This window comes from Lipophrys pholis, assembly GCF_963383615.2.
Source record: "Lipophrys pholis genome assembly, chromosome: 15".
Classification (NCBI taxonomy): domain Eukaryota; kingdom Metazoa; phylum Chordata; class Actinopteri; order Blenniiformes; family Blenniidae; genus Lipophrys; species Lipophrys pholis.
This window is the reverse complement of record NC_137642.1, coordinates 12,121,420-12,147,539: the sequence shown is the minus strand read 5'-3', so window position 1 is coordinate 12,147,539 and position 26,120 is coordinate 12,121,420. Positions and strand designations below refer to the sequence as shown.

General features: G+C 41.1%; 2 protein-coding genes across 3 annotated transcripts; both read left to right on the top strand.

The window, feature by feature from the left end:
• The first annotated feature begins 565 nt into the window (after positions 1–565).
• slf2 (SMC5-SMC6 complex localization factor 2) lies at positions 566–13,234 on the top strand. The gene is made up of 20 exons (XM_080481211.1): positions 566–703; positions 1,941–1,987; positions 2,085–2,668; positions 5,268–5,316; positions 5,686–7,079; positions 7,210–7,292; positions 7,393–7,506; positions 7,613–7,780; positions 9,158–9,263; positions 9,351–9,438; positions 9,545–9,686; positions 9,770–9,854; positions 9,935–10,111; positions 10,266–10,360; positions 10,458–10,545; positions 10,673–10,783; positions 10,922–10,999; positions 11,106–11,192; positions 12,044–12,112; positions 12,219–13,234. The coding sequence occupies exons 1-20, from the start codon at positions 669–671 to the stop codon at positions 12,540–12,542; spliced, it is 3,924 nt and encodes a 1,307-aa protein (XP_080337337.1). The 5' UTR covers positions 566–668; the 3' UTR covers positions 12,543–13,234.
• Positions 13,235–14,741: 1,507 nt separating this feature from the next.
• On the top strand, positions 14,742–25,616 carry washc2c (WASH complex subunit 2C). 2 transcript variants are annotated; one of them, XM_080481988.1, is made up of 31 exons: positions 14,742–14,893; positions 16,863–17,006; positions 17,164–17,328; positions 17,473–17,541; positions 17,638–17,811; positions 17,954–18,047; positions 18,130–18,191; positions 18,296–18,352; positions 18,442–18,543; positions 18,691–18,775; positions 18,984–19,043; positions 19,162–19,283; positions 19,377–19,467; positions 19,561–19,614; positions 19,703–19,879; positions 19,986–20,146; positions 20,224–20,334; positions 20,582–20,671; positions 20,757–20,858; positions 20,954–21,055; positions 21,150–21,322; positions 21,464–21,578; positions 21,702–22,127; positions 22,231–22,359; positions 22,495–22,596; positions 22,717–22,791; positions 22,934–22,993; positions 23,400–23,615; positions 23,711–24,418; positions 24,510–24,681; positions 24,766–25,616. In XM_080481988.1, the coding sequence occupies exons 2-31, from the start codon at positions 16,863–16,865 to the stop codon at positions 24,909–24,911; spliced, it is 4,344 nt and encodes a 1,447-aa protein (XP_080338114.1). In that variant the 5' UTR covers positions 14,742–14,893; the 3' UTR covers positions 24,912–25,616. The 2 variants fall into 2 exon arrangements, with proteins under 2 accessions (XP_080338114.1, XP_080338115.1); XM_080481989.1 differs by lacking the exon at positions 22,934–22,993 and having other exon boundaries at positions 14,746–14,893; positions 24,766–25,614.
• Positions 25,617–26,120: the final 504 nt, after the last annotated feature.

Genomic DNA, 26,120 nt, shown 5'->3' with positions numbered 1-26,120 from the left:
TTTAAAGCCTCATTTAAAAGAAATGAGTGTGTCAGCAGACCTCAGGTGTTCAGGAAGTCTGTTCCACAGGTGAAGAGTGCAGGAACTAAAAGCTGCTTTACCTTGTTTCTTCTGACTCTGGTAACACTTGGTAAACTTCTTCCTTGGGGTCTAGGAGGTCTAGATGTTTCATAGTCTACAGATCAGTCTGAGATGCATTTAGACCTATTCAAAACCTTATCAACAAGAAATTGAATTTTGAAATCGATCATAAGAAACGCAGGCAGCCATTGCATAGATAGATGACAGGTGTACTGTGCTTTTACATTCTTTAGCGTACAAAAACGTACTTTGAATACAGATATTTTATACAGGAGAGTTGGATTAAATGCCTGTTTTTGACATTGTACCTTGACTCTAGTGTTTCATGACAACATCACTTTACTTGCCACTGGGTGCAAATACAACTGTGACAGAAGTTGTGCTTGGGTATAACGCTCACTTCTCTTTGAACCGTTGAAGTAAACGAGTGGACTACATCTCCCACGATGCATTGCCAAACTGTGTCTGTCAAAGCAAGTACCGGCGGGAGCGTATGTTACAGATGAGCTCGATTTTAGCACTGGAACTCTGCAATGAGGCACTGCTACCGCTCTATGTAGCCGAAGACCACCTCCACAACCCGCAAAATGAGGAGAGCAACAGAAAACCACGCAAACACCCGGTAAGATTGCTCTAGGGGCTTTGTTTTGCGGCCCATTGTTATGTTGCATGCTAGTTAGCCAGCTAGCTCGCTAAACACTTCCTGGAACGACTTTACAACGTTCACCTGCTGCAAGAGTGCAGTAAATACATTCTTACAGTACTTTTCCGAGGCCGGGATTTCTTAAGTATAACCGTGAGAGTGAAGCAATCTACATGCATGAAAGCCATTGATTGTCATGTTGTCAAAACTGATCACTTTTATTGTCGTGGCCGGTGAAGTGACCCTGTCAGGAATCGATCCCCTTCGAATGTGAACCGTAGTGATCATATAACGACAAGCGGACTGCGTATCATATCATTTTCGAGGTTTATTTTCATCAGCATTCATGGCTTTATCGTATGTACACAAGCCTCTCCCATTTGTGGGCGAAACTGAAAGTGGTTGCTTGAAAATACGAAAGCCCTATGATTTGACTCCAACTCTTGGAGGACTCAATATAAAGCTGCCCAAATCCATGTCCATCCCACTAAAAGTACTACTTTTTGTCTCACCTTTAGAGTAAGTTGCATTCACATCATGCTTTCAAAGTCTGGGTTAACAATGGGCTCGTTGTATTCCCTCTCTGTCAGAAGTTACAGGTGAATGCAAATATCAGGCAGGAGTGTCCTGAAGAACATACACTTCTAACGCTAATGACCATAATCATATACCAATAATTATGCTCCTCAATGTTAGAATAGAGTGCTTTTGTTCAAGACGCTTAAGTAATGTCTGGCAATCTGTGTCTTATCGGACAGTAGAGTAAAACCATTAATTATTCAAATTTACAAAACGGTATGATACAGTCAAGACATCTCCAGAAAAATCCGTCACGTAATATTTTCACACGTGGACTGATGGGATGTCTATTCTGCTTGGCAACAAGATGTCATTTCCCAAACTGACCACATGTGTAAAGTCCAGCCTATTGTCAATGGTTTGTCCATACCCACGACAATCGATAAAGCGAAAGTGATTTTAACACTCATTTCTCAGCTCAGGACATGTCGTGTCCCCCTTCCATATTACGGTGTGATTGGTAAACTGTAGGAGCAGAACCTTCTTCGCAGATGTCTACTTTGGTTTGCGCGGTTGGTGGACAGCTCGAGCTTGGGCTGTCGTCTGTGCTGCAGCGGTGTCCTTAAATGTGCCACCGAGGTGATAAAATCAGCTTATGTGTGTCAAAATGTGACAATTTCTCTCTGTTTTCGAACAGAAAACTTGCAGAATACAAAAAGAATACAATCTCCAAGAAGACTATAGGTGAGCACAAGTGATGGACTAAGGATTGGTTTTTGGGGGATATTGCATTCGATCAAGCCTTTCATAACGCAAACATCCTTTTGTCTCTGTGTTTCAGTGAAGGACCTTGGAGGTCAGCAGTGCTCCCTATATTTCACATCTTTCCACCAGGAGACTCCAATGAAGCCCTCTCAGGTCCCTAACTGGCTTTCTCCTCCACTGTCCAGAAAAATATTACCACATTCCGGACCTGAGCTGTGCTGCAAAGAAAGACCAGGTGCACAACGGCACCCAACTCATTCTTCGGGGCCGGTTACATCGAAAGGATGTATTCCAAGCAGCCATACTGGTTCCTTGGTAAATAGACCTCATTCGAAGCCAAAGGACAGACTGAGTTCTCCAAAACACTCGGTTAAACCCCCAGGGCTTTCTTCAGGCGGACCAAATCATATTTTGAACTCAGGACCAGTGCAAACAGTACTGGGGTTTGTTCCAGTCAGTCCTATAAATGGTGACGGTCCTTCCATGCCACAGCCCTCACTTCCACATTTACTGCTCCCTGATTCTCCTCAGTTTGTGAGGAAATCAAAGCATGACTCGCAGTCCTCTCACGTCAGTGGAGACCAGATTCCTGAATCTAAAGCTACTTTGTCCACCTCCGGAACCAAGAATGAATCGTCACAAGGACACGACTCTGATAAGGTACAGTTTGCTCTTCTTTTCATGATTGGTCGAAGCCTTTGATGCCGTTCAGATATCTTAACGGGATGTCTTCAGTAGTTCAACACGGCTGAACATGCTGCTTATGAGTAGGGCTGCAACAAGTGTCTCTTTTTATTGTCGAGGTCATCGACTATGGAATCAATTTGTCAATTAGTGGGCGGTGGTGACCTGGAGGAGATGTGGACTCGGGATAGGAAGTTCACAGGTTTGAATCCCACAGCAGACAAGTCACCACTGTGGCTCCCTGAGTACTCGTGACCTCCACCAGCTCCCGGAGCGCCGTAACGTGGCCGCCCACCGCATCCTAGAAATAGGATGGGTAAATTTCCCCGAATAGATTAATTAACTATGGTTAGTTTAGTTAATTTATTATGTACCACAAATTATGCAGTGGTTATTAAACAGATATGAGCTGGTAAATTTTGCATTATACAGTTTTGATAGATTGCTCAATTGATATAGAAAATGACTCTTTGAAAAATGTAATAAAGATTTTAAGTATTGATACAAACTGGGGCTTCTTCCCTAATTTTCTTATTTAAATACCATAATGTATTGGCTTACATTTTATTTCATCACCTGGAGGTGAAGGTGGTACTTAGAATGACAAGTGTAAGGCAGGAAACGATGTTCTGCCAAAATATCAAGCGTAGGGCCGAAAGATAGTTTGTACAACACCAGCAACCTGATCGCCATTGAGATCTGGTTAGTCCGATGTCGCTCTTTAGTTTAACTGCTCAGCACGTAACTCTGAGCCATGCTGCATGCTGAAGAGTTTCAGGGCTCACACACTAGCGCTGCTACACGCTAAACATAAATTGTGACTGATAACGAAATTAGGCTTTATGGTGTTTTATAAGTATTTCCGGTATCAGCAAGTAGCTTAAGGTTATTACTGGTCTTTAAAAGAAGTGGTATTGGCACTCCTAAATATAACCTCTTATTGACCATGTGACTACCAATATCGTATCATAATCAAGTTGTTTTACATATTCAGTCCACTAGATGGCGGATTTTTTTTTTTTTTTTTTTAAAGTTAAAGGAAGTCGGGTCCTCAGTTACCGGGAAACCAGTAAAACCATAACACCCAATCTGACGGTTGCAGGTAAGTCACGGGAAGAAAGATAGCTCCAGCCTGGCCAGCGTGTAGTTTTATCAGGTTTTGCTTATTCTGCAGAGACATTTCAGTTGGACTGTGGACATTATTGTTTGTATTTTTCTGTTTGTTGACACAAAGCCACAAAGATGTTACGTGACAACATAATTCACGTGCGGTTTAGCTAATGCGTTAATAACGAGCGAGAACCGTCCTGCTAACATATTAGGAAATAATTATAATTAAAAAAAAAAACAAAAACAGGTCGGATAGCAGTAGTTACAGTGAAATTAACAAGGAACACGTTTTAATTTATTTGTTCAGGGGACGTCAAACTGTCCATGTTTTGACTTCTACTCGCCCAGTTTCAATTCAAACATGACAGTAAAGTATTCATCACTTCAATACTTTGTATTCTTTTTTGTGTATTTATTTATCTATCCAGCAGCAGTTAAGAACATTATGCTGTGGTATCCTCCCAAAAACTGGGGGCTTGACTTTAGCTTCAAACTAATAGCTCCAAATCCTCACAACTAGGACATCTTGTGTGCCTTCCTCTCCTTTGGTCTCCCTGCATGGCAACAGATACTGATCTCCTCTCCTCTCCTCCACGAGGTGCCTCTCACATCCGATTTTTGTGGGACATTTTTTCAGTTTTTTTCGTTGTCGTTTTTTTAACGGTTGCCGAATCGGAGCAACCTATTCATGAACGTTCTACACGTTTTGGTGTGCATTTTGTGTCCATGCTCCCAACGGTGCGGGACTAGTTACCGCAGAAAAAAATGAAAAATATTAAAGTTAAACGACTACCTGGGATAGCGCGAAGGCAGGCACAAGAATGAAACATCCCATGCAACGTGCAATAAATGTAATATTGTTGCAGAGGTCAGAAATGGGCTACAGCTGTATTTTATGCTCACAAGTGTTTGGCAGGTTTATACTTTCTGTGTGGTGTGATTCGCTTGTCTGGTGCAAATTTGCATGGGGAAAAGAGACAATGTTGCTCTAGTTTGTTTCGTTTCCTGACTTGCTTTGGACCAAGGGGTTTCAAAAAAGGTATTCTGGACATCTTTTGTTGTATATATTCTACAACATGACTTTATACAGTGACGGTCTACGTGCAATACACTAATTTCCAGATAGTTGTTACGATATTTAAAAAAAAAAATTTAATATAGGAACTGATCATCAGCTTGTAGATTGTGGAAAGATGTTAGAATAGCTGGATGAATTTCTCCACATGAGTTATATTCTGCTGGAAAGACAAATGGAGTTAATCTGCTTCTAGTGCAGCACACCCAAATTCAGAGATCATCATTTATACTGTTATTCTTACAGTTGTACAGGGTTTATTTTACTCTTGTAAAACCTGACAAGCATTAACACATGTTTAGAAAGGTCAAAAAGTACTCTATTTTGCAAAGGAAATGCTCATGTACGGCATTTCTCCCTCATGGAGTAACTGGTTTTTTTCTTTCGTAGTGCCAACAACAACTTGAATGCAAAACGTCAAGCCAAAATTTGCTTACAGGTAATATTGTTCAAGTCCATTCTATATCTAGTCTATTTATTCTCATTGCTCTATGTTAGATAGATGTTTTACAGCACATGATTGATTTAGACTTCTTTTTTTTTTTTTTGCATTCTTATAATTTACGTATTTTTCATACTGTTCTATTAACTGGAAAAACAATTGTACAGTCTGAGAAGGTGATAAATGTTCAGTTTTAATCTGAAATAATTGTAATGTTATCTCACTGATTGTAATCTATTCACAGTATGTGGTATATATGTCAATTCCAAGCACACTCCAGACCTGCATCTATCTCCTGTACACATGTGTTGGCAAACACCAAAAGTAGGCGGAAAAACTGTCATCTGTGCCTTTTTCTGCCTTCAGTTGTGGAATTTGATGGTTCATCTAGCAAGAACTACATGGACTCTGCGACGTGTCACGAGAACGGCAAGAGACTGCATCTTCAAAGTCCAAATTCTGGAGAAACGCAAACTGTTATTCCAACTGCTGAGGACTCACAAGGGAATTCACTCGACCCTCAGAGATACTCGTCATGCCTGGAACAGGCCGTCAAAGCCAGAGATAGTCCTCTACAGGCAGATGCATGTGAACAGTCAACGTGCTCAGATACATCGTCAACAAACAAACACAAGCAGTCACACGACATGTCGTTGCCTAAACATCACACACACATGCCTCCAGCAACGGGCGCAAAACAAGTCTTTTTAGATTCCGCTCAAACGGCAGCACTGACATCTCCACATCCAAAATCAGGTGAAGACGGTGTGAAAAGGAGAAATTGGGTACACAGCAAAACGGATAAATCTCACTCTTCAGTGTTCCCTCAGCTTCCTCAGAAAGACAATAGTTGCTTCACTTACAACCACCACTCGGGTCAGACTGCAAATACTACCTTGACTTCAGCAGTTAAGCCTGTAAACGGAAGTAACCAATCTGTGGAGAGAGTGAAACCAGACGGCAACCATCCGAAGCCAACCTCAAAACTAACTTCAGTGTCCTCGAATAGGCCAACAGTGGAAAAATCGAAAGCTCCACGTGCACGTAGACCTATAGTAATACCCGACGACACCGATCAGCTGTTCACCCCTGATCCCCTCACTTATGTAGTCGGCCCTTCGCAAAAGACGCCCAAGTCCAAGATTGAAGAAGTGCCAGATAAAACGCCCACCTCCGAGAAAGATGGTTTATCGCGAGCTGCACCCAGCTCCGGTGCCCCTGCTACTGGATCTTCATGTCACAAAACACAAAATCCTGCACCAGCCGCAGTGGCGTTGCACATTTCCCCCCAGTGTCCGACTTCAAAGCGACGGAAACTTGATTGCGTTTCACCTCCCTCCACAAAACCCGAATGCAGCCCAGTTCCTCCCTCAGGTGTGGAGCTTAAGAAAATTAATGTTAAAGTTGAAAAGGCTATATCGCCCCTCTCCAACAGTGCATGTTCGCACATATCATTGGACACCGCTGCTTTGGAACGAACTCCTGCATCTAGTTCTCTGCATCCTCAACTGGGAAGGCAGGCAGGCGAAAGGAGCAAAGTGCCTGTGAGTGAAGAGGACACCGTCGCCATGGACCTTGACTTGGACTTGAGCTTGGCTCTGGATTTCGACGTGACGGAGAGCTGTCACAGCAGCGATGACGACCAACTGATTTCCTTACAGGAAATAATTGAGCGGGCTACCAAGCCTCCCGAAACACCAGAGAAGAAAGCCTTTTCCGAGCCTAGTACACCTGGACATCACAGCTCACAAACGAAAAATGTAAGTTTCTCACAGATTGTACTTGCAGTGCATACAGTTACTAGTATATTACAATCATACAGTGATTTAAAACTCTTAAACTCAACGTTTACATATTTGGCTTCAACGTGTATCTTTTCGCTTCCTACAGAGGCTGTTGCCATCCAACACAAGGTCAGGCACCTACAAGAACAATCTGGACGACATGTTGAAGGAAATTAACACCACTAAGAGGTACATCGATTAGGAAATATCACCTGTTGACATTTTAGTTTTTGCTAAACTCTCCACACCAAGCAGAGGCCACATTCCCTTTGCTCTTTTAATCCTTCAGGACTAAAGAGATTGAAATGGAACATCTAACTGCTTGTGAGTCGGACCTGTTGAAGATCGCTGAATATGAGGAAGCCGAGGAGAACCGTGCTGAGGGCATCTCCACTGAAGAGCAGTAAGGCGCACACGGGCATGTCAATGCAAATCTCGTCATTGCGATATAGTTTGTAATTAAGTGTGTTGTACTTTTCTTTTTTCTTTTTTAACCGATTGTTTTGTAGAGAATTTCTGCAGCGCTACTCGCTGATGTCTAATGCAATCAAGGAAATGCCCCCGGGAGAAGTGGTGTTCAACACGGAGAAGGTTGGCCGGATCTTCAACCAGGACACGCTGCAGCTTCGGCATTGCATGGTCAATCCACTGCGGACAGCGCAGAAAACGATGCTTTGGTGAGCTGCGTTTCTCTGGACACATATGAGTCATAGGTACACTTGATATAGGAAAGGAAACAGTTGGAGATAGAAAGAGAGCGCAGATGAACAAGCAAACAATAAACCAGTTCTCTTCAGAGGGCAAACTGCTATACATAACTGCTAGTAGAATGCAACTGCAGAGAAACGATACATCATCACATGCAATGTTGATTTTCAGGTTTGTTGCATATCAAATATTTGTCTGGCACATTTTTCTCAGGTCACTTACGTGCCAGCGCTGCATCAAATACAACATAAGCGAATGAATCGTCAAACATGACCTTCACACTCGCCATAAGATAAAAGCATTCCTGGTTTTATCTTACCAGGATAGACCTCCATGAGCGTTTTCTTCTGCACTCAAAATTTCTTAAATTGCTTGAATGCAATCGATCAGTTTTTATTTATAAAGCGGAGTCTGACTCCCTATCGAAAGGAACCCATACCCACATACAAACTCTTAGACACACTCAAAAGATCAAGTGGCTGAGCACAGATAAACCGGGGGAGGAAACGCCGTCAATGGGACTGGCTACATCAGGAGCCATCACAGATGTGCCTGTCAGACACAACTTAGGCCCCATTTACACAAGGTGAAAAGTGAAAACGGCAAAGTTTTGCTGTGTCTTGGGAGTTCATTTACATGACAAACTGGCTCCGACTATACAACTTTCTGAAACTGCTCTGTCTGTACTGGTACTGCACAGGCACACTAGGGTCCTGATAAATAGTTCAATAACAACGAATGAAAAACAATGGATTTTTAATATGACATGATAGTTTTTGGAGGTATGTAGCAAACAAATAACAAAAAAATGTTAAGGTGCACACCTTATGAATGAATGAATTCATCTTTATTTTGAACATACAAACAGGAAAGGGAAAAAAAGAAACGTTTAGGCGAATAAAACAAAAGAAACGACACAATCCACTCAATCTACATTTGTGTGAATGAAAAGCAGTAGGAAGAAGTAAAACACTTTTTTACTCCGAACCCTCAAACACTCCTATATCCCCGTCAACAACTCAATGACAAAACTTCCTTCAAATTAAATTCAACACCAACAGATGCTTACAATAAACTATGGTACATTTTGATGCAATATTCTCCACTGAACAAGCAAACCCTGACAAATAACAGAAAATAAAGTGAAGAATAACTTCATGTTTCCGTTTGAGCACATCCCATTTCCAGCCGTACCACAAATTCACTAGAGCATTCTTCACTCACACCCCTGAACTTTGATACGTCATCCGTGTTTTGTTGGATCGCTCGGCTCTTTGCAGTGTGACCTGAGCAAACCTTCAGACAGTTCAATCTCTCTCCACCTGTCCTTCCTTGCTGTCCATCAGGTCCAGCCCTGATCACCTGAGATTGCATGTGGCCATTGAATTGTTCCAGAACGCATATGACTCTCACTCCCCTTGTCCGTCTCTGGTGACTCGTTTCCTGTTCAAGGTAGGCTCCGCACACCACCGGCACGCTGCAGTGGTTCTGTTGTCGATGCTTACAAGTTTGAAACTGATGATGTGACGATCTCTCCAGATGATGTCCATCCATAGTGAGAGGTTGGTGTCTGACGGTATGTGTCAGGCGCTGTTTGACATCGCTTACACCGCTGCTGATGAGAGAGGTCAGCCTTAAAGTTGTTCTTCTTTCGAAGTTGAGATTTATCATTTGTTTCATTGATAAGTGTGAACATGTCGCGAGTGTTTCTTTCTTTGTGTTGACTTCCTCAGTGAATAACGGGAGTCACCGGTTCAGAGTGTGGGTGCCCAGTTTAGCTGACGTGACGCTCATTCTGCTCAACATGGGAGCGGCTTTTGTGACACTCTACCCTTCTGAGAATCTGCAGCCTTTGTTTGCGGAGAGAGATCTGTTGTGAGTAGCATTGCTTCGCAAATCACTCACTCATTTGTTTGCGTTTGATTTCAAGAAGTGAGGAGTTGAAGCTCTGCTTGCAGGGAGGACGTCTATGTCAAAAGGGAGAGCGCCTTCAACAGGGAACAGAGTGGCTTTGCTGAACACAACTACAACAATGTGTTGAAGGTAAAACACAGCAGGAAACTCATAATCACTGTTTGAGCAGAACATCAACATTGCAATTCATCACCTTTGCTTGCTTGCAGTATTTGTCTTTCAGTTTGGGCTTGTGCCCCCGTGCATACAGCGACGACGAGTTGGTGCTGCTGCTGACCGTGGTGAGCCGGATCAGCCTGGACCCGCAGCTCATCCTCCTGTCCAGTCTGAGTCTTTACTCTGTTCACCATCGCATCGTCAACAACCTCATGGACTGGGACAAGATGGTGAGGACATCCGCAGTACATCAACATGTTGTCGTTATCTTTTGATTCATTCAAACTATGCTCAAAACGTTCTCAATCTGCTGTATAACCATTTTTCTTTTCTCTTGTGAATTCATCGAGCCAGTTAATTACTTTTTCCCCCCAATATTTGCAGCTGCCCAAGATCTGTGCAGCCCTCACTGACTTGACAGATGACCATCACAACATGTGCCATCTTGTTCATCTCCTGCCCAACAGCAAACGTGGAAGGTAAGTTGTCATGCTTTGTATGTAAGGATAGTTTAAATTTGGACTTTTTACCATTTTTGTTAAATGTTCTTTTTTTTTGTTTTTTTTTTTACAAAAGGCAACTGCGTCAACATTTAAGCCTGTCTATGATCTCGAAGTTAATCGAAGGACACTGCAGGTATAGACCTAGACAAAGCAACTTTCAGGTAATCCCTTCATTGCAACAAGTATTCATATTACTTTTGAGCTTCACTTTACAAACCTTGTTATATTTACAGTAGTGTTGATATTGATAATGCAAAGAATCCTTCTTGTCATTTGTGTGGTGATTAGCTCTCCGAGCTGAGGCCGTACCTTCTCCGCATGCAGCCCTCCTCCCTTCTCCAAAACATGCGGAAGTCAGGCGGCAGACACAGAGATAAAGAGACCACCCTAGACCAACAAGTGAGTGTGGGATTGGTTTGAAGTTTTAAAAAGTTCCACTGTAAAATCAATTTGACTGTTTTGTTTTGTTTGGGGTTTTTTTCTGTAAAAAGTTGATCAAGTGGATTAAACCATTTAACGCCATTTCTGTCGTTTCAGGCATACTACCTGTGCTACAGTCTTCTTACATTAGTAAATGAAGCATCGAATTTACAGTTCTTCACGGCTCAACAGAAGGTATTTTGGGACCGAACTGATTTCTGGGACTTTGAATTGTTAGGCTGATGATATCATCAACGCTTTAGTTCCAAAGAATGACCCACTATTTGTTTCTGAATATCAGGAGCAACTCTTGGGTTTATCATCGGAGCTGGAGATGCATGTCAAGTGTGACATCAGAGAGAGTGAAAAATGTCTTTACCGGAGCAAAGTGAGTACAAGTTCAGTTTTTTTTCATTGTATTTTTCTTCTTTTGAATGCAGGAAGAAAATACTATACATATACGAAATAATTGTAAACGTGCAGCTTTGCAAGGCGCCTGAGCTTGAAGAACTTTTTTTCTTTTTAAACTAATCCAACAAAGAATGAATGAATACATTGATTAAGCAAAGGGACACAGACGAGTAATGGAAACCAACATGTTTGTCAGTTCAGACAAACCTGATCAGGATTCATGGATCTGACTGTGATGTTGACAAATCTGCGTAGCTACGGAAAGATCACAATAATTATCTTATTAATCTGTCAAAAAGACTCAACCTTTAAATTTGTCATTGGCAAAATATGTCGAGTGGCAAACTTTATCCTAATGGTCCGAATCGTATTTCTGTGTTGACAGGATTTATATATTTTTTTAAATAAATAACTTTAATGGGCATTGAGTTGCCAGCTGTGGTGAGCATTGGGTACCTGGAACAGGACGAGAGCACGGACACGTTGACATGAACGCACGTTTAACTTTGCAACATTGCTGAACTGTGTTCCCGGTTACATACAGTGTCCTCCGACTAATCCTCATACACATCCTGGCTCGCTGCTTCAGTTTCAGGTGTTGTCGCCATCATGCTCCTAATATAAGGCAGCTTCACTTTTTCAGTTCAATTTCCAGTGAAACAACCTGCCGTGTATTCATACCAGTTTTACGTATATTTCAATCATTTGAGGAATTTGAACTAACTTTAAATAAAATATCAGCGCCTATTATTCAACATTGACTGCTTTCCTCTTCCTCTTCCTCCTCCTCCTCCTCCTCCTCCTTCTCCTTCTCCTCCTCCTCTTCAGGTTAAAGATCTTGTGGCCAGAATCTACACCAAGTGGCAGATCCTCCTTCAAAGGACCAGGCCTCTCCATGTACAGCAGTCACACACAAGCACTGTTCAAATACTTCTTATCCACTCTGTTGTTGTTTTTTTTTTCATTCTTAATTGCTGTTTATTTTTTAATGTTCTTCCTTTAGAATAAGCTGTACGATTACTGGCAGCCCGGGGATACTTCGATAAGCCGCCAAGAAGAGCAAGAAGATGGGGAGATTACTGTAATGGAAGTGGACGAGGCCACTTTGACTGAAGAGAGTGACGAGGAGATGGAAAAGGAAACTATGGAGCCAGAAGAAGACATGAAAGCTGGTGAAGAGCTTGTTGGAATGGAAGAAAATCCTACAACAAAGGATACAAGCAAAACAGAAGAAGCAACCGAACCAGAGTCTGACAACTTGAAGCAAGCAGCCCGTCACACGGAGAATGGAACGCACGGCGTGCCTCGACCCGTGGAGATGCAATGAGAAGCTGATTGTGTTTGCATGAAGGACGACTGATAAATGAATAAATAAATAAATGTCTGGAGAAAAGATCCTAGCTGGAGGAAGCAAGTCATTTAGTTTCAGAGATTTCGGAGTGGATTTATTTAGTGTAATATTCAATGTTTAATTGTTAAGTGAAGCTTTGCACTATTTGAATGTTCGATCTGAAACTTCATGTTTTATAGCTCGTTGTGTGTTTATATGTGAAAATATTTGAAAAAGAGTCTTGAAGCCTCGTTTTCTTTTTGTCAATATCCCACATTGAACTAGACGGGCTCTCAGTATGTAAATAGTATCCTTTCTTCCATTGTGTGTTCGATTATGGCTTCACATGCGTCTTTTTCTCCTAATTTCTTTGGGTGGGCTTTTTGTTGCTACTGGTTAACACCGGTTGGTTTTCCTACCAGAGAAAGTGTGTTAATTGTAACATTAATGACTGTTCATATTAGTTGTCTCTAACGTCTGATAGGAAGCCAATATAACGAACGCCACTGTTAACTTTCTTTTTACATTGCCACATTGTTTTCCTGTTGTAAAAAGATGTGAACATTTAAAGATGCACGTTCACTTGTATTATTGAATTACTGTAATTACTCTGCTGCACTGTACATTTAAGTTTCTTATGGAAGATTTTTTTTAATGAATAAAAATATTTTGATATCAGTCTCCACTACAGACAGTGAATGTTATTTGCAAATTCATGAATAATTTAATGATTTTATAAACCATATCTGAGTGGCGTTGCAGATTTAGTTTCACATTGTTTTCACTGTTCAAAAAAAAAAGCTTGTCTACATTATCTCTGTCTTCAAAGCACACAATGAAGTAGTTTGATGTGTCGATAGTCAATCTTTGTTTTTCAAATGAATTTAGCAAGCTACAAACATCTCAGAGAAGCAGATTTTGTAAAAGTGTGTTGGCCTAACCCATTATCATGTGTGTATGGTTTTGTGCAACCAGCACATGACTCCACTCATGCCTTTGAAGACAATTTTTTGATTGCAATGCAACATGGGTTCCAAGATAGAAAGGGCTCAAAATGTGGATCTTATCTGGGACCTGACTACAGGTTATTTAAAAGGTAGCACAAGGGCTTTGTATGCAGCAATTATTATGGAGACTGAGGGAAAATAATTCAAATACAGGAAGTGCAAAATACTGAAGGCCAGCATGATTTTGTCAAATGTACAATTACTTATGGATTACTTGGCTGTGCCACCATACCGACGTATGTCTGTCAGTCTAAGTTAAACGTACTGGAGTGTCTTACCAGCAGAAAAAATTCTAATGTGCGATATTTCATATCTGTTAATATGCTGTTAAAACAACTGAAAAAATATTTTATTTGTTGCTGTTTTTGACAAAACTTTCTATTTATTTTGATTTGATTCGTTGTTTTGAGGGATCAAATTAAAAAAAGAAGCAGCACTTCTTATTAAAGACTATCTGTGCCTCAAAAAGTCTGGGCCAAGTGCAAAGAGTGCAGATCTGGTGTAAAGGAATTTAAGTATTGAAAGAGTCCAGATCTGTTTTGAAATGTCCAGGTGATTTCAACAGTCCTGAATCTAGATTTATGAGTTTCTGTCGTGTTTTGGGAGAATTCACGTCTACTTTTCAAATGATTCAGTTCTGTTTTTAAAAAGTCAATGTCAGGAAACCAAGAGACCTGGTTTTAATTTTCAGAGTAAAAAAATCCTCTATCAAGAGTCTATTTCTGGATTAATAATGAAATAATCTACTTCTGCCAAGTTAGTTTATCAGAGTCTTGGTGTAGTCTAAAAAAGAGGTCTCTTAGGAGTACAGGTTTAGTTTGAAAAGTTCAGGTCATATATTAAGTGGACATGGGAGTCTGGTTGTCGTTATGTGTGCGTTGATGAGTTCAACTCTGGTCTAAGTAAATATTAGTTCCATTTCTCTTTCCTCGGAGAGGTGATGTTAAAGGGTTAAAACATTGGAGTCAATGAAACCAACCTCAAATCAAGTCAAATTAAAATGGTTTATAATGCGATTTATTTTAGTTTTGCTTTCTTCTTGCACCGTTATGTGAACTTTAGGGACATTAAGGTAAACCTCGGGAGCTCAGTTTGATGAGACGGCTGATCCGGGATCAGTTTCCGTGCTTCAGACTTTGGTTGGTCTCTTCCACTCCGCCCCACTTTCACTGGGTTGCTAGGCAACGGTAGTCAGGTGACTGTCTGCAGACAGAACATGGCTGACCTGTCAGAAGACCAATGAGGGAAAGGCCAATTTTTTTGCATAATCGATCTTAATTCTTTGGTCTTTTTTGACAACAGTCGACCGTCGCGGACAGCATTTGACCCGGTTTGTTCGAGGTAAGCCAAGGAGCGTTAGTTTGCGGCTGGATAAATCTCTGCGTGTCGCCTGACACAGCTGCAGCTGCCCGTTGTTGTTGGCTAAGCTAAGTTCGGCTAGCCGTTAGCCAAACAGTCGCCTCTTTCTCGGGGAAACTTCGTTCTAGACGCAGGAAACAACGCTTTGGAAACTTTATGCGGACACAGCATATTTCCTTCCGCACATTTTGCTGCGTCGTTGTTGTTGCGTAAGTCACGTAGCGTGGTTGTCTTGCAAGTGTGCCAGCAGAACTACACAAGTTGAGGCGAAGCGACAAGTTCAGAAGAGGTTTGATTTGGGATGTTTCACTTCAGATGAGTCAATATCATATACATATATACATAAATACGAGCAAGGCGCTTTGGATTTCCTTCTTTTATTAGGTTAACGTATGTCTGATCTTAGTTGTTTTGATTTTCGGAATTGAGCTATAATTGTTTACATCAGAATGGAAATCGATATGCATTGCCGTGTACACGACAGGAGTATATTACCCATCATTTACCTTGTGCTCTCTGTGTTTACGCTTGTTTCGTAGTGGAGAGTTTTAAACCTTTGGTCATGTGGTTGTTATTACTTCCGGTATGTGAAACAGTGTTGCAGTACTGCTCTGACCTCATTTTCTGTTTTCTCTTGTACGGAGGATGTAAATAGCAACACAGAAACACTGAAACCAGCAAATTATTCATTTATTGATTTCTCAGATGATATCAATGGATTTGTGATATTTTATCTTCAAGTCGTATTATTGTCATCTGGTTAACAGCCAACAAGACCACTTTTCAGAGCAACATTTTCAAATCTTTTAATGTGAAACTGTTAATAATCATCCAAGTGAATGTTCTGTTCTTCTGACATGTTGTCTCATGATCCCAAAGTGTCAGCTCTACCAAACATAATGATTCAACATTAAACTCGGTTGCCAGTTTTAAAGAGATCAGACCACTCATGACTTCATCAGTTTGGGGGAAAAATAAATATCCGTAGTAGTCCAGTCATCAAAACATCTCCTGTACCGCTTCGTCCAACTTGCAGTTGTAGGGTGGAACTGATGGCAGCCGTTTATAATAGTGGGTAGAGTACACACCAGACAGGTTGACAACCAGAAAGACAAACAGACGGTCCGATTAGAGTTATGGGTCAGTGGTAATTTTGCAAAACAATGATCCGTTTATAAAAACTAAGCTTGTCATGTATTTCCATGAGTAGAAGTAGTGTTCTGGTAACTTGTATTTCTTGTTTGTTTCTGCTGATCTTTTCTTCTGTTTGATTTAGATGTACAATGACAATTAAAATCTATTTTTGAACCTTTCTTTCCTTCACCCCACCTTTTAAATTGGTTGTCACCTGTAGAATATCAGTATATAAACTGACTTTGTACATAATTTCAGGTGTTTTATACTGCATGCTAAACTCGCCTGTTTTAGCCAGATACTACTTGAGACTGCGTACTATGAACCAAGTGATGATGACAACGTTTATTTGTTTATCACTTACCGAAACCAGCGTCACAAATTGCTCTACCATAAACATATAAAACACAACCACTATGAAAGTAGATGGATTACAAGCTAAAATAACAGGAAATGTGACTTTTAGTAATTGTCCAGGTAAAAGATCACCTATGGATAATTCAGAGTCACCCATTAGTCTCAGATGCTATTTTTTATTAATTGTGGAAGGAAACCAAAGTACCCAAAGAAAATCATCTTTTTCTGTATTGTCTATCTTTTTTATTTAATTAATTTGCACTTCTACCAGTTATCCCTGAATCTTCATATTTGAATGACAAATCAGTTTACGCTTCCATCTTGCAGATTGTAGTATTACTTCGGTTTATGACAACAGTCAGAGAATCATTTGCTGTTCAGTTTGATTTCAACCTTCATGATTCAACAAGCACTTAGAAGCATGTATTAAATATTAATTCCACGAGCAATCTCTTTGCAGATGAGTGGGGTGCCGGAGGGATTGGCAAATGGCCCAAGCAGGAGCGACCACTTTGAGAGAGATGCTCAGGTTTGGGAGAGGCCGTGGACTCTTGAAGAAATGCGGCAGAGCAGCGCCAACTGGTCGCTGGCAGCTGACTCAGGGGTACGTGCAAAATCTTTATCCCAAATCTGAAATACAAATTTACCATAATTTTTCAAAGTTTCAAAGAAAAGCAGTTAGAACTCAACGGGTGATCAGATTGTGAAATAGCCTGGGTGATGAAATTTCAACTGATTCTGTCTCCACTTTTGTCCCTCAGCTCTTTCTCTTCCTCCAAGACTTCTCCCAGAGAATGCTGTCAAAGACGCACGACATCGAAAAGCAGCTGGACAGTCTGATCCGGGACACCAAGGCCACAGATAGCTGCTTGCACTCGGTCTTTAATGACTTCCTGATGCTCTCCAATACCCAATTTATAGAAAATGTAAAGTATAATCATTCAAACATTTAGTTGCAGTTTACTTTTAATTTGTGTAGAAAATGATTGTCCTCCTGGTTTATGCACCATGACGTGTTGTGAAAAGCTTTGCAGCTCTATTTAGTTTTTTTACTTTGTGTGCTTTTGCAGAGAGTGTACGATGAAGAAATAGAAGAGACTTGTCCCAAAGCCGATGCCTTAGAAAAGCAACCTGAGCAGGTGTGTTACCATAAATAAGCTATAATCACATCTTATGCGTATACCTGAATAGAATGTTAAGAATTGTCTTTGCTTTTGTTTTTATTTTTCCTGAAGGAGAAGACTCGAGAGCAGAAAGAAGCAGAGTTGATCCCCAAGATGCAGGAAGCTGTGAATTTTGGTCTGAAGGTGCTGGAATCAGCTTTTGAGCATCTGGACATCAAAGCAGGAAATTCTGACTCCGAGGACGAGGAGGTGACAGACAGAGTGGAGTCTATACTAGAGCCCAAGGTTTGCTTTTTTTTTTTTTTTTCTTCTTCTTCTTCTTTTCATTGTTTAAAGCAGTGGAGTGGATTGAGACAAATTCTGCATGTGGTGGAAGATTGTTACGTTTGTGTAATCTGTCACATTTTGTTGTGTCCTCATTGGCTAGGATCTTTATGTGGACAGGCCACTTCCTTACCTGATTGGTTCCCAGGCCTTCATGGAACAGGACGATGTTGGGCTGGGTGATCTATCAAGTGATGGTAATATATCATCGTTTTTGCAGATGCTGTATATTTCCCATCAACATTCACACAATTGATTGATTATTTTCCATGTCCCCAGAAATGTCAGTTGACAGCGACAGAGACAGTGTAATCGACAGTGAAGACGGCAAAGAAGCAGTCGTACGAACATTTTTCTTAAACTTTCAAATAAATTTCGGGTGAAATTGAAAACCTGCTGATTCTATTTATTGATGTGTGTCTTTGTTTTTTTTGTTTTTTTACAGCATTCAGATGAGGACTTCATTCAAGATGAGGATGATCAATCTATCAATATAAAAAAGGTAACCATGCACCATTTAACCTTGCATTTCTAATAATAAATCAGTTAAAATCTTATATCATTTTGAATTTCCCCTCTGTGCTCTCCTAGAAATCCTCCATGATGAGTTATGACGATGATGAAGAGGAAGAAGATGAGGATTCTGACATATTTGGAGAATCGGACAAGGAGGACGACGATGATGACACAAAAGTAAGGCAGTGTGCATAATGATTAAATGAAACTTATCTGAGTTCAAACAGTTTATCTTTGAGCTGAGTTACTTTCATCGAAGACATTTCATTTTTTCAGCTCCACGTTACAAAACCTCTGATGAATGTGTACATTTCTCTCATTCAGAACACAGGCCCTTCATCCTTTGCAGACGAGCTTGCTGCCCGGATCAAAGGTGAACCAGTAAACAAACCTGAGGGAGACCGTGCTTGTAAGTCCCCGTCATTGCCAATCAGCACTGACAGTTTCTCGTATTATCTCACTTTGAATTTGCATTCCTCTCACTCATCATGTTCAATTTGACTACAAGTAAATTCATCCAAGTATAAGTTTTGGATTAACGTTGAAAAGCATGAACTCCATCCCTGCATGTGCATGTTCATGGAGCTTTTCTTTCCACCCTGTCATATCTCAAAAAGCATTGACCTCTAAGAAGAAGAACAAAGGCAGAAAAGAGTCAAAATCTTCAAAACCGCCGGGTAAGACGCTCATAGTCATCAGTGCATTTCAGCCTTTGTGTTGTGTTTTACACAAGTTGTTTCCGTTTTTTTCTTCAAATGGAAAGCTAATTGCCATTAATGTGCTTTGTAACTGCAGCTGACGAGGACAGTGACGACATGTTCAAACCACCAAAAATGGAGGACGACGACTTCTCCCCATTTGGTGGGAAGAGTGGCCTCTTCAGTGGAGGAAGAGGTCTGTTCGACGACGATGACGAGGTGAATTATTTGAATTTGCTTCTTTGGATTCATTATATATTAATGTCTCCCAGACAGAAACTTATTTGTTCTGTATGACACTGTGCCATTAAGGGTGATCTTTTCTCTGAGGCGCCAAAGCCGCCTCCCTCTGAAGAGAAAAAAGCAGCGAGTGAGAGCACGATAAGCACAGCTCAGACTACAGGTAAGATGAGGCCCTGATATCGATATGATATATACAGGCCTTAGAACAAATGGCTTTGGTAGATGTTTGTATACCTTTTCTTTTCTGTTCCAGGAGCCAGCAAACCTGGAAAGAAGATTCCAGCTGGTGCTGTGTCAATCTTCCCAGGTAGTTACAGTTACTATCTGACGGCTGATGTCGGGCTCCCGTCTGCCTCATCAGCCTCAAACAAACTTAAGTCTTGTTCTGTCAACAGATAACAACCTGTTCAGTTCAGGGAATCAATCTGACCCTGAGGAGAGCAAAGAGAATGGGATTCCACCTCCGAGGACAAACACCATCTCTCAACAGGTTGGTGGTGGTGGGCTGTTTGATGAGGAGGAGGAGGAAGATGACTTCTTTGGCAGTAAAAGCCTGAAAAGGTCTGATTCAGGTAAGTTTGTGAAAACACGCAACTTAGTGTTACAGTCCAACAGTTGAAGCTGAGGTTTGATGCCTTCCTTAAACTTCTCTGTGGGGACTTTTTTTCTTACTTTCAGCTGGACAGGAGAAGTCCAAACCCAAGAAGGCTATTGACCTTTTTGACGAGGAGGAGGAGGATGAGGATGGTGACATATTCAGTAACAAGTCCAGTTTACCTGCAACAAGCCAGAGCAAGACAGAGGCAGTTGGAGCACAAGTTAAAGCTCCCGAGAAAAAGGTACACAGACACTTTATTCTAGATTAGTATGAACGTTGTTTTTGTACGTTGACAAGTTGATAATCGATTATCTCCAGATTCCAGCAGGGGCTGTGTCTCTGTTCGGCCCAGGGACCAAGAATCTGCTCAGTGAGGGCCTGAAAAAACGTCAAGCATCTACCAGTGAGGAGTCTGAGAAATCTGAAGAGGTCTGAACAGATTTTCTTTTTTTAACAAATATTCTTTTTATCTAATTTATCCTGATAAAATCGAATGTGTTGTCAAAACAACTCGGTTCCAACAAAAGATCTAACGTCTATTTAAGCTGCTCTTTACTCCTGTTGACAAAGCTCAGTACTTTCTCCTTGGTTAAAGCTCGGACCCTCTTGTTTAAGAAGGAAAGTTTGAGTTTGATTGCTATCCTCTATTTAGTCTCGGTCCTATTGTGGATTTCAGACTGGTCCACCTCCAGATGTTGGCCAAGCTGCTGTCAAGACACACATACCTGAGACCAGAGGGCTCTTTTCTGATGATGAAGATACACAGGTAACGTTTTCCAAACACCACGGGCACAAACGCCGTAACAGTAACCAGAGTTTCGGTTCACAATATTTGTATTTGACATCCACAGGTATTTCCAACAATCCCTAAGAGCCAGTCTCAGCCCGAACCTACAAGCCAGAAAAGAAACGGCAAGGACACTCTCTGTTTGTTTGACGATGAGGAAGAAGAGGTGGGAAAGAATTTCACATTACAGAACAGAATTACATTTGGATTTTTTTTTTTTGTCTTGGAGAGCCTCACTCTAATCTGGTTGCTTCCTTGCAGGATCTGTTTGCATCTGCAACCAAATCGAAGCCGAAACCTAATCAAACTAAAGCCTCCACACCACAACCCAGCAAGACTGTGTCCCTCTTCAGTGATGATGAGGTATTAAATCGAGGAGAATTGTAGTATGTTCTTGTCTCTTTGATGTTTTCTGTCATCCGTGTAGTACAATACATACTTTTCTTTCTGATGACAGGACCAATGGCTAGGTTCTAAAACTAGTGAAACAAAGTCAGAGAAGAAGATTGGAGGGATGAAAGCCAGCGTCAGTGCTCCATCCAACCTGCCCGGCACCAAAACAGCTCAGAGGAGTAGCCTTTTTAACAATGACGAGGATGACGACCTGTTTGCTCCAACAAAGGAGTCAAGGTATGCACAGAAAATATGATTTTCCTGCCTTATAATCCCTAAACGATTATACAAAACTTAATCTGTAATAAATCCACTTCGTTCCTGACAAAATATTCCCTTGAAAAGTACACTTTCTGTATAACTTTGCTTCTTAAATAGTCAGAAGAAGCCTCAGAGGGTCGCTCTCTTGTTCGAAGATGAGGACGATGATGATAAAGGATCCCTCTTTGGCATCAAACCTGCCATTGGCGCACACACTGGTGCACCGGCTAAAGTGGGTGCACAATTGCGTTTTTATTGCACATAGAAAATGATCTTCTTTTGAACATTCTGCGATTGGTATTTCATCTTCGATTCATGCCCAGATTAAATAGCTTTCATATGTGTTTGTATTCAGACACCTGATGTGACTACGAAGTCAAACTCGCTGCCTCGGAAGAGTGACGAAATTACAGCGTCTGAGACGACACCAAGAGATAAGTCATCTGCGCTGGAGAAACCCGCATCAAATCCCCCCGACATATTCCCAAAGTCGCAACCACCGGAGAGCAGTGAGAGTAAAAAGAAGCCTGCTGGAGCGGTCAGTCTCTTTGGAGGCATTAATGTTCTTGCCAGCAAACAGACAAAGAGCCCATTGGATGAAGTAGACCAAGATGACATTTTCAGCTCCAAGGACAGCCCACCATCAATCGTGGAGGAGAAGAAGGAAGAGAAGGTGAAAACCAATGCTGTTAGTCTGTTTGATAATGAGGAGGAAGATGAGTCTGACTGGAATGATCCAATATTCACACCCAGTAAACCCACAGAGAGAAAGACACAAAAGGTTTGTGTGCCCAACTTAACACAGGCCTGAAGCATTTCTTTCTGCCTGTCTCGTTTCTTCTGCAAGAGTTTTATCACCACATCTTTTTCTGTATTGATGGAAGGTCATAGAGGAGCGGCCGCAGGCAAAGAGCACTGGTGTGTTCCAGGATGAAGAGCTGTTGTTCAGTCAGACGCAGCAGAAGGACAACGACCCAGATGTTGACCTCTTCGCCAGCTCAGGGAAACCAGCAGTCAGTATCTCACATGTTCTTAGTATTTTAATGTGCTTGTCTGCAAGTACATTGTCCGAAACATTTACCTATTGTGCCTATATTTACCTGTGTTTCATGGGAAATTAACAGAACATGTCTGTCTTCTCCTCTGAGAGCTCTAAGCTCAGCACAGCAAAGCCAGCAGCACAAAGCTTGTTTGCGGACGAGGATGAGGATGACCTCTTCAGCTCGCTCAAGCCAAAACCACCTCCTCCGGTACCAACGAAAAACAGTTTTAAGTGGCTCTCTTGGAAAGCTGGCCTTTTTACATGAGATGGAACCATCAGCTACTGAAAGAATCATCAACCCTAACTCTGCTTTCATTCTCATTCTCAGGAAATCCCAGAAAAACCCAACAAACTGAGTGAACAAGCCCCATTAGCAAGTCCAGAACCTTCATCAGAGAGTCAGGTAAGTCCACTGTGTCCATACCATATGGTATGGCAAAAAACACATCTACTTTTGAGTATCTTTTTAAAAAATATATTTTTTAGAACAGACGGATTGCTTTGCTCTGTTACATGTCTGATCTTACTGTAATCTGACCACACAGAAGCCTGCAGCAAGCCCTGTAAAACCTAAAGATTCCTCATCAAGGATTGGGAAACTCAAAGTAATATATTTTTGAATCAAATCAAATGTCTTCATCCTTGACATTTCACTCTGATTCCTTCTGAGGAGGAACTATTCTATTCTCCACTTACATATTTTCTCTTTAAAGTCTTCTTCTTCCTGGGCTTTTTCATGTTCCAACTTCCAATCTTGTCTCTGATTGAGTGACATGGCTGTCAAAATGAATATTCTCAGAATTTCTTGTCGTTTCAGAAGTTGTTTCTCACCCGTTTTACTCTGGCTCCATTTCCATTCATAGTCCTGATTTCTCATTTTGTCTTAATCTGCTTCTTTGGAAGATTTATAAAATGGGTATTCTGATGAAATCGTTTTAGCGCTCAAGTCTAACGTATCTTTTCATCTAAATACCTTAAATCTAATGCCTATCTGGGTTTTTCTATGTTTAGGCTAGTTTAATGATCAACCCAGCTGCGTTGCTGCCTGGTGCTGCTCCCAGCATGCCGGGGTCCAGTGGAATGGGCCCGAGTTCTTCGTCAGGAGTGTCCAGCTCCAGCCTGAGCCCCAGCCCTTTGACGAGCCCTGCAGGGCCACCGACAGACAGCGAAGGGGGACTGAGCTTTGACATTCCTGTCCAGGCCCCAACACTGCAGAGTGCAAACAAGGTGTGCTGCAGTATGGCACTCGCATTCTCTTATTATTTCTTTTACAGGTGGGGGGGTTTGTGATGTGACATTGTTCTGAATCTTGTGTTGTATAGAGCCGTGCCAAAGGTGCTGTACATCGTAGACCCCAGTCGAGAGCAGCGAGACAGCAGGCAGCTCAAAGATCTCTGCAGGATAAAGAGGAGATAGGAGGTGGTGATGTTTCTGGGCCAAAATCCGGTCTGTCTGGATTAGTTGTACCTCCTCCAGACAAATCCACCCTGACAGAAGTCAGTCCAACATTACCCGACAAGGCTGCGTCTCCAGCAGTTCCTGCTTCCACCATGTCTCAGCCTTCACTCTCCCAAATTGTCACCAGACCTTCAGAACTCACTCTGCCAGTATCGAAAAATGCCACAAAGAAAAACTCTGCTAAAAATGGCAACGATAGCAAGGGAGCGCAGTCTTCTGATGAGGAGGATCTTTTTGGCTCCGACGGTCTGTTTGGGGCAACTACCATCACTAACTCAGCTTCCACCAGACCAACTAACAAGACAACACATCCTCAGGCCAGTAGTGAGGTGGGAATGAAGACAGACAAGGACAGAAGCACACTGCCATCCATTTTTGATGACAACACTGATGATCTCTTTAAGAAGGTCAAGCCAAGGTCAATCACTAAAAAGGCTAAGGCCTCTGCCTTTTTGGAAGAAGACGACGACGATGAAGACATATTTGGCCTGAGCAACAGTTCCACTCCCACACCTACAAGTAGTAAAGAAATCAAAAGCAGCAGTAGTTTGTCAAAGCAGGATATCTTTCAGGTATGTTTCTACAGTGGTCTTGCCAATGGTCATCCATTGTTTTGAATGAATTTTCCTATTTTGATCTTTTATCGCCTCTCTATATTTTCAGGACGAAGTAACCACTGTGCCTAAAGTTCACAAGAAGCACAAAGAAAAGACCCTCGATGCCAGCTTGTTTGATGATAACATAGACATTTTTGCTGACCTGACAGACACTTTAAAATCAAAACAGAAGCCCAAGACGAAGGGAGAGACCAAGTCGATATTTAATGATGATATGGGTAAGCAAGCCTACAATCCTGAATTTATTGTGTGCCTTAAACCTATTTAACTAAATATTTTCTGTGTTTCTTTGTTCTTTCAAGATGACATCTTCTCACCAAGCACAGTAAAACCAGTGGCGAAGGTTTCCCATAAATCAAAGAAAACAGCACCGGCCCAGGAGACCACCACAGCATCAGAGTCAAGCAGCATATTTGATGATCCTCTCAATGCTCTGGGTGGGAACTGAACTGTTGTAGCAGGATTTGTATAAACGTGGATTCATTTTTGTCATTTGGATCACTCGAAGATATCGGATACACTGTTGATAGAGTATTTATTCAGATAAATTCATATAAATACTGTGGCTTATTTTTGGCAGAGAAAGACACAAATGAAAAAATATTCCAGTCATCATCCAACAGCATTATCAAAATCATAATACATCATATTATAGCCGCTTAGTCCTCATTGTACATGATAGCACTTTATAAGCATATCGAATGCTTTGCCTCAAAGCCGCAGAAATTAAACAGGTTTTTTTGTGTTTTTTTTCTTTTTTATATCTTTTGGCTTTGCCATGTGAGATTCCATGTCTTTGGGTTTGTGCCATATCCCATTTAAGAGAAATCCTTGTGTTTACTTACAGTCTTAGTCATTTTGACATCGTTTTTATTAAGAAATCCATCCATTTCTTAACTTTGGCTGTGATAAAGAAGAAATTCCATTTTTAATAACTAAAAAGAAACATATTTTATCCTATGTGAAATGTGTGTGCTTATTTTTTTAATACATTGGATTTCATATTTCTTGTCGGTCTAGAATCTAGCCATTTTTATTAATCAGCATCCTATATGAGTAAGACATCCATACAAACACAATGAATTATTGTTTTCATTAACACGATTTCAAATTTACTTGTATGTCACTATTATTAAAGCAAGGGTATCAGGAATGAAGCTCTTCATTCAAATTGTAAAACTGAACTCATCCTAGTAGATTAATCCACATAGGGAAATTCTTTTTTCCACATTTACCCACCCCAGTTCTAGGATGCAGTGGGCAGCCACATTAGGGTGCTCCGGGGATCTAATGAGGGCTCAGGGGTCTTTTGGTGACCTGTCAGTGGTTCATCCACTGTGGGATTGCGAACTTTCAATCTCCAGCCTCTCTGCCACCACTTCCACTAAATGACCTAACTACATTTGTGTAAATACAGATATACATATTTTCCAAAGGAGTTCATAGTACTATGAGGTTTTTTGTCTAATATATTAGATGGAAGATTAGGTATAACATTTTGTGATATCATCAATCTAAATTACATTAATTTAAAGCATTTCAAAAGCCAATTCAAGTCATACAAAAAGATTATAAGCCTGTGATGATTTTACAGAGGTAGAAGTGTCATACAGTAACTTACAGTTTTTTCTAAATTACCGTGATAATTATAGTAGAA

What these genes read in the sequence shown, in the direction of transcription:
- slf2 (XM_080481211.1), top strand. Translation starts at nt 669, where the DNA reads ATGAGGAGAGCAACAGAAAACCACGCAAACACCCG. An exon ending in AATCTCCAAGAAGACTATAG is followed by an intron (nt 1,988 to 2,084) that starts GTGAGCACAAGT and finishes TCTGTGTTTCAG; the next exon opens with TGAAGGACCTTGGAGGTCAG. An exon ending in GCGCAGAAAACGATGCTTTG is followed by an intron (nt 7,781 to 9,157) that starts GTGAGCTGCGTT and finishes GCTGTCCATCAG; the next exon opens with GTCCAGCCCTGATCACCTGA.
- washc2c (XM_080481988.1), top strand. Translation starts at nt 16,863, where the DNA reads ATGAGTGGGGTGCCGGAGGGATTGGCAAATGGCCCAAGCAGGAGCGAC. An exon ending in GGGTGATCTATCAAGTGATG is followed by an intron (nt 18,048 to 18,129) that starts GTAATATATCAT and finishes CCATGTCCCCAG; the next exon opens with AAATGTCAGTTGACAGCGAC. An exon ending in AATCTATCAATATAAAAAAG is followed by an intron (nt 18,353 to 18,441) that starts GTAACCATGCAC and finishes GTGCTCTCCTAG; the next exon opens with AAATCCTCCATGATGAGTTA.